At 53.4% G+C, this 12,765-nt stretch overlaps 1 protein-coding gene across 5 annotated transcripts in view; it reads left to right on the top strand.

Annotated features, from left to right (window-relative positions):
• Nucleotides 1-12,765, top strand: part of PBX1 (PBX homeobox 1) — a gene marked incomplete at both ends in the record, with an annotated part of 242,854 nt that overhangs the window by 211,361 nt on the left and 18,728 nt on the right. For 2 of the 5 annotated variants that reach the window (XM_080698395.1, XM_080698393.1), the window contains 2 exons: nt 6,227-6,329; nt 7,706-7,795. In XM_080698395.1, the coding sequence (XP_080554521.1) occupies nt 6,227-6,329; nt 7,706-7,795 (193 nt within the window). Of the gene's footprint in view, nt 1-6,216; nt 6,330-7,705; nt 7,796-12,765 lie in introns of those variants that run through there. The other 3 variants (XM_080698394.1, XM_080698397.1, XM_080698396.1) reach the window with 3 other exon arrangements.

Raw genomic sequence — 12,765 nt, 5'->3', positions numbered from 1 at the left:
CATTGGGTCTTTTCCACGCAAAGTCCTGCCTTCTCTATTTTGCTATCCCTGCCATGTAGCATGTTGGCCACCTGTAATCATGCAGCGAAAGCAGGAACTCATCCTGCAGGCAGACACCTCCTCAGCAAATCCTGGTCTGCAAAGCCGGCCTCCAGTTCTTTCTAGAGGCTGTCTGTAGTTGTTATTCTTTATTGTTTGATATCACTGTAAGCTACAAAGAAAACCAATGTTCACTAATCCAAACTACTCAGGTTCTCGTGTTAATAACAGAATGTCAGCCGTAAGCTCTGCTCCGGGTGTTATTAGTGAACACACGTCATATCACCAATTCCAGAATTTAGGCTAATGGGATATTTTGGGGTGCATCTTGGGTCATCAGTTCTGACTTCACAAGTTAAAAAAACAAGTGTTAATAGTGCATAAAATACAACTTTACCATCAGTATGCTTCAGAGAGCACACTGGTGCTTGGGGGGGATACAGGAAATCAGAGGTAATCTCTTACTAAATGAGCTTGGTGTAAGATCACCTCCCTGTCATGATCAGGTGCATGAGTTGTGCCTGAGAATGGGTATCTCAGGAACCTGATGTCACCAGCAGCTAGTGACGGTAGCACATTCGAGTGTGGCAGACCACAGATGGCTCAAAGCCCAAGCAAACATGTCTTTGGCTTGTCCACCCACTAAAGTACGTCTGGTCTGCCTGGGGGGCTTGGCCCTGGGCACAGGTAGGCACCACACGCTCGGACCACCCATGCGCGTCTACAGCTCATCCCCCAGGGTCCCGCCCCCGGCTCTGCTGGCATGACCCTTGGCCAAGCACAGTTGTGCGTGAAGGTGGCCCGGCCTTGAGGCCATGCTGGGGAAGGGGCAGAACTGGACTCAGATCAGTTTCCCCTGCAGGCTGGGCACCGTCGGGCATGCATTTGCCTTTTGAAATCTTTTTGTTTTCTCCTGCCACGCTGTGGTGTGGATGGCAAGAAACCGTGCCTAGCAGCTCACTAACCAATCCCTTTCTTCCCAACCCGGTCAGTTATTTAGTGTTCGAACGCACACCCCAAGACGAGCTGCACTGCGAAGCAGACGTTTGCCCTGAAGGAAGTAGATTCTGTCAACATTAGCAAAAGCACACGCAACACTCCTGCAGAGGGTGCCACAATGCAAAACTAATATCACAGTGACTCTTCACCGGCCCCTGATCTATCTGCATCGCAGATGGCTTAGCATGATTTATGACTAGTCCTTAGAAAGGCCCTGTGGACGCTCTTCATTACTGAACCCATAACTATTTATCCTTTCCTAAAGCTCCTGAAAAGAGAAAAGTAAGCATTTTAACCCTCGACTCTGTGTTTAAAAATCGCATTGGGTCTTATGGAATGTCCGTCTGTGATTACAGCTTTGGACGGAATTTTTCTGGTGCTTAAACTTCATGTGACTATTCTGCGCACAGAGCAAGTTGTTATGGAATTGATCTAGGCCTTCCAGGTCGTCCTAAGTCACTGGCAGTAATAGGAAGACCTCGTTTGTAGTACTGATCCTAAAACAGGGACCGAGGAGAACGCTCTTGCGCGCGCGCAGTGGTGGGACTTGAGCGATACGTGCCGTAACTGGAACAGTTACACATGAGCTTTCCCTGTTTCCTCTCGTCCTTCCCTCAGCCCGAATCATTGCACAAAGTGATAAATGTCCAGACTTTTACCTAGAGCGTTCGTTATGTTGTAGACTGGCTCCGTAATGATTTCAAAGGAGAAATGTTCCAAATAAGCGGTTAGTATGCAAAAGTATATTTTGGTAGAGTTGGAAGCTAGAGTCCTGGAACCTAAGGTTTTTCAGCCTCAGCCTCGAAGCAGGAGTTAGTTTTCCTTGAAGCTTTTCTAGGTGCGAATACTCGTTTCTGTGTTTCTAAGTATTCCCATTTGTTGAGATACACCTTGTCTCCTTTTCTTCACGCATACTTACCAAGTCATTCAGGGCTTGTGCAGAATGAGCAGGCATTTAGAAGAGTTGGTGTACTTTATAGTTTACACCATTGGGCTTGGGCACATGAACAGAGCAAAGAGAAAGAATAGAAGAAGGGGAGGGATTGAAACTGTGACAAAAATAAAAGACAGACATGGGGACCAACTGAAGCAATCAGGAAACCCTGGGTCGGTTAGTCTGGGGGTAACTCAGTGGTAGAATGCTTGCCTAGCATGCACAGGCTCTGGTTTTAACCCCCAGTACTGCAAAAACAAACAAACACAAAACTCTGGGTCCATAATTCTTCTGGAGAGACCTGGAATGGTGCGTTCTCAATTTTCTATTTTTGATGAGATCATAAAAGCATGAATTAAGACCTCAGAAAAAGTAGAGTCCCTTCTTGGAAGCAAGAATGAGAGGTCACCAGGCGGGCACCTGGTGAGAGTGTCTCCTGGTAAGAGTGGCCCCTGATGGCATGGGAGTCCAGTCTAATCATGCTGTTCATGTCACCTGCCTGAAACCTCAGCTTGTAAGCTCTAAAACTCAGGCAATCATTGCTGTGCAGCCGCTTCATGAGTATTACATACTTCTCAGTGAGAAATGATGAGCTGTATTTTATGAACACTCTTAGTTTCTTAAGAGGAAAAAGAAAGCCCATTTCACTCTATGGCACTGGTTCTTGACTAGGGGCAATTTTGCACCCAGGGGACATTTGTTACTCTCTGAAGGCATTATTAGTTGTTAAAATTTTGAGGAAGAATGTTGCTGTCGTTAGTGGGTAGAGACAAGGGATATAGCTAACTATGCCACACCGCATATATTCCTCACAACACAGAATTATCTACCCTTAAATGTCAGTGGTGCCAAGGGTGAGAGACCCTGCTCTAGCTTTAGGTGTTATCCCCCTCCTCCCCTTCCTCCTCCCCCTCCCCCTCCCCCTCCCCCTTCTCCCCCTCTTCCTTCCCCCTCCTCCCTCCTCCCCTTCCTCCCCCTCCCCCTCCCCCCTCCTCCCCCTCCTCCCCTTCCCCCTCCCCCTTCTCCCCCTCTTCCTTCCCCCTCCTCCCTCCTCCCCTTCCTCCCCCTCCCCCTCCCCCCTCCTCCCCCTCCTCCCCTTCCCCCTCCCCCTTCTCCCCCTCTTCCTCCCCCTCCTCCTCCCCCCTCCTCCCCCTCCTCCCCCTCCCCCTCCCCCTTCTCCCCCTCTTCCTTCCCCCTCCTCCCTCCTCCCCTTCCTCCCTCTCCCCCCCTCCTCCTCCCCCTCCTCCTCCCATTTTTTTCTTCTTGGGTTTTTTGGATTATGAAGCCAGTTGTTTTGTTGTTGTTGCTTGTTTGCTTGTTGCCTGTTTCTTCCTAAACAAACTGAAGTGTCCTGCAGATTTTTTAGAATAAAAGTACAGTTTGGGTCGTATGGGAACTGATGCTAACACATTTCCACATTGCGATGTTAGCCCAGGCACTAGAGACACAAGTGACTGGTTACTTCTTTGTCTCGCCGCGTGCAGACCTAAGTCTATACGTGCCCGAGTATTTTTGTGGCAGTTTAAGTGAGCCTTTCCCTCTCTGCCTAAGCCCAACCCAGGACCTTTGAAACGATGGGCTCACGTCACTGCAGAGGGTGTCACAGTGACCTGCAGGTAAGGCTCGCGAGCCATCTCGGCGCACAGTGCGATCCACGTCAGCTCTCTGGGAATTCCGCCGTGCTTCCCAAGAGCCCCTCACTTTCTGCCTAGGAATTCCGCGCTTCCCAGAGCCCTCTGCTCCTTGATATGTTCCTTCTAACCTCCAGTGCTAGATGATGGGAACGTGGCTCCCGCTCCCGTTTTAGACGTCCTGTGGGCTTCTGCCCGCCTTATCGCGGTGTTAGTGGCAGCTGGCCTCTTCCTGCGGCGCGATCCCTGCCTCTGGATACTTATCAGAGAAACAGAAGCCGCGGAGTGTTGTACATGGCTCCGGAGACAGCGAAATGCTGACCCAGCACAGCAAGAGCACTGAGGGCGGTTCCTGCAATTACCGCTCTGATACAGATGTATTTGTACATGAGCCATTTATATGCGCATATTTATCTCCGTGTACAGTAGGCGGCCGGCCGTATTTACGATTTATCTATGCACATATATTTTTAAGTCATCTGTGTCAGAATAGCGTGTGTCTTGTGAGCGGCACGTCCACACCTTTCTGGCTCCGTGGATGCGATGCTCACTGCACCCGGGCCGCCCTCTGGGGCATCTCCCATCTCTCCTTGCGGGGCTCACTTCCAACAAGCCATCAACTGGGTGTACTGCCTGTGTGCTTACTGTGCGGTGTCTGAGGGGGCGAACCCGAGTCCTGGGCTTCACACAGGACGCCACTGGGGACATGAGGTCATTCTGATCTGGATTCTTGGTTCCGATGACATCTAAATGGAAGTGTGTACTGTGAGAAGTACGCGGTGAGCTTTAGTATGTAAGCTACATCTCTGTGATTATGAATGGAGGCCTGGGGACTGTAAATCTTCCCAGAAGAGCGGGATCTGCTTCATCCCCTTCATGGGGAGGAGAGCTTTAAGGATTTGGATCACACTCAGGGAAGGATCGCTGTTCAGCCTTTTGGCTAAGATCATGGGTAGTGTCTGTTCATATCAGCTTAATAGTAATGGAAGGAAGTTAAAGGGAGAAATCGCGACCCCACAGGATGTACGCCACATATTGGCCAGATCCAAGGCCTTTGCTCAGACCCAACATTGCTAATCCATTTGATGAGCTAAGGAGAGAAGCGTATGGCAGGTGAAACGCGGCATGCCGCAGAGCAGGGGAGATGCCGCAGGCCTCTGCTGATGCTGGGGCGCCCCCACACCTGGAGAAAGTGTTTCCCCTTTCCTGGGAAAGCGGGGCTGGGATGATAGCTAGTTGGAAGATCAGTTTATGTAGTTAAATAGTCAGCTAGTTCGTTGCATGTGGGTGAAAAGCCCAGAGAATGAAGAAAACAGAGATAGTTCCCCCACCCTACCAGCCGTCTGGCTCCTCTCGGCGGCTCTTGCCTTGAGAGCCGACATGATGGCACTCTGAGGGTGTGGAGAAGCAGAGCGTACAGCAGGGGCAGCACACAGAAGGCGCCGCTTGCCAGGGAGCCTCCTGCTCTGCCTAGTTGCCGCTCTTCCCGTGAGCTGGACATCTCTCCAGGAGAGCTCGAGTCCCTGCCTGCGGAGAAGGCAAGTTCAGAGCCGAGGCAGGGCATGGCTGGGTGACTCCACCCTGATGATGGCTGTCTCAGACTAGGAGGGCAAGAGAGCCCTGTAGGAAACAGGGCTAGAGACGACCGCGTGCCACTGACCTGGGTCCCTGGGTCTCCTCTTCCAGGCTAACGCCATGTTTTAACCAGACCTTGCACGTTGAGCTTTCTGTCCTAATGCACTGAGCCGCATGATGACTTCAGAATAGTATTCAGCTTCTGCAAGCCCTTGTGTGTAGCTGGAGAGTGGGCTGGGCTTGCCACAGTGGAGTGAGAGGACTGGGGAGCACCCGTGAGGGGTCCAAAGGGCGACTCTGGACGAAGCCTCCATCTCTAGGAGGTGAAACAGATGGTTATCTGCCCTTTTGCAGGCCTCTTTCAAAATGATGGTGGTGCTTATCGGCAGTATTTCATGCCTGCCTGAGAGTCCCGCCTGTTTTCCTATTGTGTGCTCCTCCACCCGGGCAGGCAGGTGTCAAGGAAGGTCAACTGTTCTCACATGTTGTGACCCCCACCTGCCTGGGCTGTGGGCCACCCTACGAGGACCTTTGCCCTCCTTCTGGGCACCAGGAATGTCATCAGACCGTATCCCAGGGTAGCCGAGGCATGTAATATTGCCTCTGAGCCCTCCTCCCAGCGCAGCTCCTCTAAGATGGCTGAGCACAGCATGTTTAGAATCCCCTCGGTAGCTCACATGCTCCGTCAGGTGGCAGAAGGGCCATGGAACAGCCCCTACTCTCTTTCTTGTGGTCCTCTGGCCAGCCCTAGGATTTGAGGTGCATGAAAGCGAGGCCTTAGAGGAAGATGGAGTGGACGCTTCCTTTCTCAGCTCGCAGGTGCCGAGTCACGCCGACCGCCCGGAGCGAGCGTGGCTGCACGTAACACCAGCCGTGCACACTTCCACTGCTTGCTGGTTTCCATGCTACTAACCAGGCTCTGTCGATGTTGTGCTGCTGCTGTTGGGTTGCTTTGCACGTCGCCTTCCTCCTGGCTGCCAGCCGCGGGTCGAGCCTTTGCCTTCCTGTGATTCAGGTGCCTCACTCTTTCCTTTCCAGGTTCTTCCAGTTCTTTTAACATGTCAAACTCTGGAGATTTGTTCATGAGCGTGCAGTCACTCAATGGGGACTCTTACCAAGGGGCCCAGGTTGGAGCCAACGTGCAATCACAGGTAGGGACCCAGCCAATGCGGTGCCAGGTGAACGCATTGGTCACAGCCCTCGGTCGTAGGGGCCTCCTGCTTCTGTCCATGGACAGTGTGTCTATCTGTGGACCTATGGGAGATGGCAGGTAGGGAGACAGACATGGATGATAGACAGATGATAGATGATAGAGATAAACACTATAGATAGAAATGGTGATCAAAATAAAGGATAGACAGATAGACAGACAGATAAGGGAAGGGAAAGAGACAGAGAGAAGGAAACAGAGACAGACAGACGGACAACCCCACTCAGAGCAGAGCCAAGACAGCTGTGGTCCTAGGAAGCTCGCCCGTGCTCTGTGACTGCCTACGCTCTGGCTCGCCACGCCAGGAAGGCAGGAGAGGACCAGGTGCCCCGGGCAGACTGGAAGTGGAGCAACGTGTTCTTTCTTTACTGTAGGGAAAAGAAGGACGTGTTCAGCCATCGTTTCCATGTTCAGGTCTCTCATTTGTTGGTTTCCCATGCTCAGAATTTGCCAAAATAAGGGAAAAGTTAATGTGTAGGCAGATGCATTAGCATCTCATGTATTCATGGTAAGCTTTAAGAACACCAGGCCGCTTGACTGAATGCCTCTTCTTAGTCGTCTTTGAGGTCAGTGGACTTGAGTTTCTGGTGGTAAGTCCATCCTGGTGAAGCAAAATTCAAGCCCCATGGGAAGCCGCCTTAGTAAACCAGTGGCCTCTTCACCAGCCAAGAAGTCATATGCACTGGGCAGAATTATTGGGGACATTCACGTCAACCTAATCTCCCACCCTGCATGTGGAACAAAGTACATCCCATGCCTGGAGTAGACCAGTTGGCTGGTGACCCAGCCCCCTGCTCAAGGATTGTTTCCTGGGAACAAGTTTGAGGGCATATGGTCACACTTTGGTCACGCGACCTGACAGATGCCATCCTGTAAATCCTCCAACACCAGGTGTCGGCACCATCCGCTCTGTGAGGTGCTGCTCAGGTCTCCTCCAAACAGGGCCTTGAGCAGGATGCCCCGGGGCGGCAGCCACGTGGGGTGGGCTACGGCAGAGCCGCCAGGAGGGGAGCACCCTCCTCTGTCCTGCAGCCCCATCACCCTGCCTCCTCCGAAGCCTTGCAGAATTGTTCTCCGTGCTGGCAACCCCAGTTTGCTTTCAAGCTTCACTGTCTTGCAGACTGAGCTCAGAACTGATCGTGGGTTTGGCCTAAGAGGAGGAGTCCCAACCTTCTCCTAACAGACTCCACCCCACGTCTCTAATGCGAGATCGCTGCGTCAGCGTGGCACGCCCAGGTGCCCAGGTGCAGCCCGTGAGAGGACGCGGCGCCCTGCCCATGTCTCTGACTAATCTCCTCTGTTGTTTTCCTCTGTTAGGTGGATACCCTTCGCCATGTTATCAGCCAGACAGGAGGATTCAGTGATGGACTCGCAGCCAGCCAGATGTACAGTCCGCAGGGCATCAGCGTAAGAAAAGGGGCGCCCCCACCCTTTGTCTCTCTTCTCTCACTCCCAATTATTTCAAAGCCACAGGGCCCGAATGCCACTTGGTAGGACTTGCCCTGGCCTTCTGGTCACCTAGTTTCTTGCCTCTGTATGGGTCCCGCCACGGGCAGCCTTCCACCCACAGATGCGTGGCAGTCCGGCGGGCGCCATGCAGGCAGCAGGCGTCTAGGCTGTCAGACACTATCAGCGTCTGCGCGGCACCTGCGGCCACATGCGCGCAGCCCAGAGAAGCTGCTGAACAGGTGACACCCAATCCGGGGTGGTAGGAGATGTCACCGGTGGCCAGGGCTGGGGACTGGGGACAGGAGCCAATGGCAAAACCATCGCGCCCAGGTCCAGAGCCTAAAACTCGCCCCTTCCCTGGTCTGTCAAGAGACAATTAAAAAGGATGTTGACACAGGCGGGTGAGTGGGAGGGATGTGGGCGCGGACCGGCTCCGGATGGTTCTGGGGTGCGCTGGCGGCTGCTGACTAGCATGAAAATTCAGAGCGACAAGCTACGTCGCGCAGAGGGAAATCGATCAGACAGACACGGGGAGCCGAGTGTGGATTTGGGACAGCAATCCAACCTGATTTCTCAGATCAATCGTCCGCTACCTCAGCAGCCCTGACAGCAAGCCAGGAAGGAGGGCGGCCAGGGAAAGGAGGCCGTCCTGCGGACGGGACTTCCCTGGCTTTGGGGGCCGCGAGCGGCTCCAGGAGACCGCTTGGCTCAGACGCGGTGGCGAGCTGTGGCGCACATCCTGTCCTGTTTGCTCCTGCGTGTGACAGTCGTTGGGACCCTGGGCGTGGACCAGCGCGCCCTTGAGGTGTGGTGCCTGCCCCTCCTAGGATCATGGCCAGTCCACAGGGACCCAAGAGATCAGGAGAACGCCTGCATCTGGCCAGACAGGCGCGGTTGAGGAGGCGGAGCATGGCGGCCTCACAGGTGGAGCACGCTTGCGCTGGGCAGGTGGAGCCTCAGGGATGGCCCGACAGGCAGGACGGGGTCCTGGGGTAGAAGCTTTGGAGAAACCAATTTCATTCAACATTCAGGGGCCCTGCTCGCAGGCAGGACTCTTCAAACAAAGGGCGCGGCTGCCCCATAAGTCGCCAGGGAAGCCCAACATAGCGCAGCTAGTGACTGGTGACGTGGGAAGAGGTTGAAGGACCCCCCACCTCCCCCCGTGACGGTATGGGTGATGCTGGGGGCACTCACGCTTAGGATGTCTTTCTATTCTGCCTTCTTTGGGAAGACGATCCATCTGAGTTTATATGATAGTTATTAAGCTCTTGGGGAGAAAAGCAGATATCAGAGCTGGCCCTGCCAGGCACTGCACAGGCCATCCTGTTGCTTTCTAGAAAGGACTTCCAGAGCGGCAGGGGGAGGTCTCTCCCTCTTGTGCTAATGCAAACAATACTAATTATCAGCACGTCATTAATGGCTGGCTTTCTGGGAAGCCTGCTTAGAAGAATACCAGATACCACAGTGGAGAAGTGTTTTCTGCAAACAGATCTGAGATGAATGCATGTCTCCATGTTTGTGCTGTGGCATGAGAGCACGTGCGTCCCTGTGTTCCCCGAGCCTGGGCAAGAAGACAGGCATGCTGGAAGACACAAAGGAAGTCCACATGGCAGGCAGGAAGCGGGCCTCACAGTTCTGCTCTTTGGCGTCTTCCTTTCCTAGCTGGGCAGGACACAGGGCACCACTCAGACTCGGGAGGTCAACACAGACCCTCTGACATCCTCGGGCAGGCTGGGAATCATTTCTGACATAGTGCAACCAAATGTGTGCAGACAATTATGTCTGGTTACATAGGCCACCGTGGAAACTGGGCTTGAAAATGTGACTTGGAAGAGCCTCTCAACTTACAGAATCCCCCGCCCCGGGAAGTGTGGTTGTTGTTTTTCTGGGTCTTTAAGGTATAGGCTGCATGAATCAAAACTGGCCGTGATATGATAGGCTCCCTGTGTATACAATTTACATCGTGCCACCTGCAGGAGACAAAGTTGTTGTAGTGATGTATTTTTAGATGGTAGCATCAATGCTGGAATGTGTGTGTACAGTGCAGGGTCATGGCTTCTGAGGAAGGGAGGGAGGGAGGGAAGGAAGGAGGGAGAGAGGTGTGTGCCAGGGACAAGAAAAGGACAAGAATGAAAGAACTAAGCCAAGAAATAGAAGTAAACAGTCCCTAAATCCAAAGCAGCAGTGGAAACCCCAGCTGGGCTCTGGGTTGTGTTTTATTTGAGGGAGGACATTTTCTGGGCAGCCTCTATCTGCTCCCCTGGCTGGGTTTCCGGCACCCATATTTTACCCGATGGTGAGCATGAGTGCAGGCTGCAGGCAAGGGCCCGCGGGAGGCAGGGTGGTGCTGGTCCTGGGAGCTCCTGTGTTCATGGACAAGCAACAGCTCTCTCCCTAGGAAACAGGGCCCGCGGTTCCCACCCTTAATGCCTCTCAAGGGCCACTTTAGGGGAAATGCTAAAATAAGTAGAAATGGACTTGACAAAGCAGAAATTGTTCTGCGTGAATGCAGGACGAAATAGGTGCTAACGTTGTCATTTGACCTCCCCTCCTCTGGGCTTTCACAGTGGGCAGTCCCCAGTGAGGTAAGGTCCCTGGACACACTCCGCAGGTGTTCTCTTGTGATGGGAAGCATGCTTTGGGGATGGGTGGAGATAGTGAGGCCTAAAGACCCCCGTCCTTACCACCCCGGGAGCCAGGTCACACCCCTTGAGGACTCGTGAGGGCTCTGCTCTTGTCTGGCAACAGGCAGTGCTCACAGGGCGTGCGCCGCTCACTCAGACACACCTGAGGCCGATCAGCCCTCAGTCTTCGCTCCCACCCTGCCGCCCGCTGGTTCTGGAAGTCGTTCCTTCTCCAGACTCAGCGACTTCCTACTGAGGAAGCCGCCCTCCTACCCCTCCCCTCCCCTGCACACACCCCCGAATCCCCATGGCCCTTCCTGCCACCAGCAAGCCCAAGGCCACCACTGTCCCGCCGTGCGAGTGAGCCCAGTGCCCCTCGGCCTGGCCACGCACCTTCCCCTCTCCCCGACACGTCCTTCCGCCTCACGGAGAGATCACCCGAGTGCTTCTGAAACGTGGGCCACGGATGGTGCTCCACCAACCTCGGACGGAGGACCCCACAGAGCCTGCTTATTCCAAAGTTTTGGCCAAAATGGAAACAAAGTATTATGCTTCTCTTTAAAGGCAGCGCCATTAACCGATTTATGACAGAAAACATCTCACTAATTCTGCTTTGTGATATTATAGTCACGGAAAAATCGAGTTGAAGCTTTTATCTCAGGAAGCCGTAATATAGATGTTTGTTTTGTCTCTCTCTTCTCCCGTGTTAGGTGAAGGGGAAAAAATGGCATTTACTTGGTAAATAAATAGAATATAAATCATTAGGACACAAATATCCACCTACTTGAACTGAAAACACATCTCATGCGCTTGGATATCCCGAGGGTCCCGAGGAACACCTGGCCACGTGCCTGGTTTGTGATTTGGGGGCCGGCCTCCTCCCACTTAGATGGAAGATGATGCCACCTGTGATGCCGTGTGACTCAGCAGTGATGGTGAAAGTCAACTTAGTGGGCAAATGTTTTTTTGGTTTTTTGTTTTTTTTTTTTTTTGCAATACTGGGGATGGAACCCAGGGACATTCAACCTCTGAGCTACACCCCTTGCCCTATTTTTTATTCTTTGTTTTTGAAACAGGGCCTCACTAAGTAGCTGAGGCTGCCCTTGAACCGTGATCCTCCGGTCTCAGCCTCCTAAATGCCGGGATTACAAGCGTGCACCACCACGCCCGGCTTAACAGGCAAATCTTTACAAGCTCACTGTAGTAATACAAAGTTTGCATTCTTCTTTTTTACTGAACTGAATTTGAAGGGATGTGAGTGCGCCCGCTGCCTGCCCCCGGTTGCCTCTGGTTACCGTCTGGTTCTGTGGCCACAGAGCCCCGGGTGGAGAGGGCAGACGGAGGGAAGGAGGGGAGCGGGCCCTTCTGCGCGCTCTCCTCCACGGCAGAGCCTTGGCTTCTACACTGAAGGCCCCACCCTCACACCACAGCCACTCCTGCATCTGAGACCAGGAGAACATTCTTCAGTCCACAGTAATGGACAGAACAAACAGAACCTCAGAGCCATGGTTTCCTCCCCTGCCAGGTGAAAGGCCGTAAGGTAGAGAGCAGCTAAGGCAGGCCGTGCGAGGGCGTGCTGATGGATTCCTGCGTTCTCTCACACACTTGCTCTGTGGTCGGGGAGGGAATTGGAAGCCGAGCTCTATAGCAGAAGCATGGAACTCAGGAGCAGCAGCCAGGAACAGCTGGGGAAGGCGCCGCCCCAGCCAGGCAGACATGCCGTGCATTAACAACGAGTGGACCTCGCCTCACCTCTGTAGACTCGGCGCCATGAATACTGTTCATCTCTAGCCAGTGATGTGCCCACTCCGGAGTCGCCACAGTCACCGTGCACACTGGGCTCCGCCTGTGGGGCTAGGGACAGGTCAGCTTGCCGCACTCAGAAAGGACAGCTGAGCTGGACTGTTAGGGCCTCGTCCAGAGTCATATTCTATTTATAAACAGAGATCAGTTTTCCACTAAGAAAATGCAAGAGGAGGAGAGATGCTTCAAAGTCACAAAAAAAGAAAGGGTGCTGTGGGGACAGTTGCTGTCTACGAGGTGACAGCGTGCCGGGTCACTCCATCGTGATCCAACTTCTATCCACGGGGCCACCTGTGCCTGGCCTCGCACCCGAGTGGCTGTCCCAGACCCAAGCTGGTCCTGCCTTCTGCTCCTGGAGAAAGTTGGGACCTCTCAAGGGCAGTCTGCCTTCGCGGTTTGCTTTTGTGGTCGCTCCCAGAAGTTATGCAGCCCCTCTAGATGTCACCAAGTAGTGAACAGACTGAACACGCAGAGTCAGTTATGGGAAACCTAGCACTGGCT

The sequence above is a fragment of the Muscardinus avellanarius genome (assembly GCF_963383645.1).
Source record: "Muscardinus avellanarius genome assembly, chromosome: 7".
Classification (NCBI taxonomy): Eukaryota; Metazoa; Chordata; class Mammalia; order Rodentia; family Gliridae; genus Muscardinus; species Muscardinus avellanarius.
Note: the sequence above shows the minus strand (reverse complement) of the source record. Positions and strands in the feature narration are given on the sequence as shown.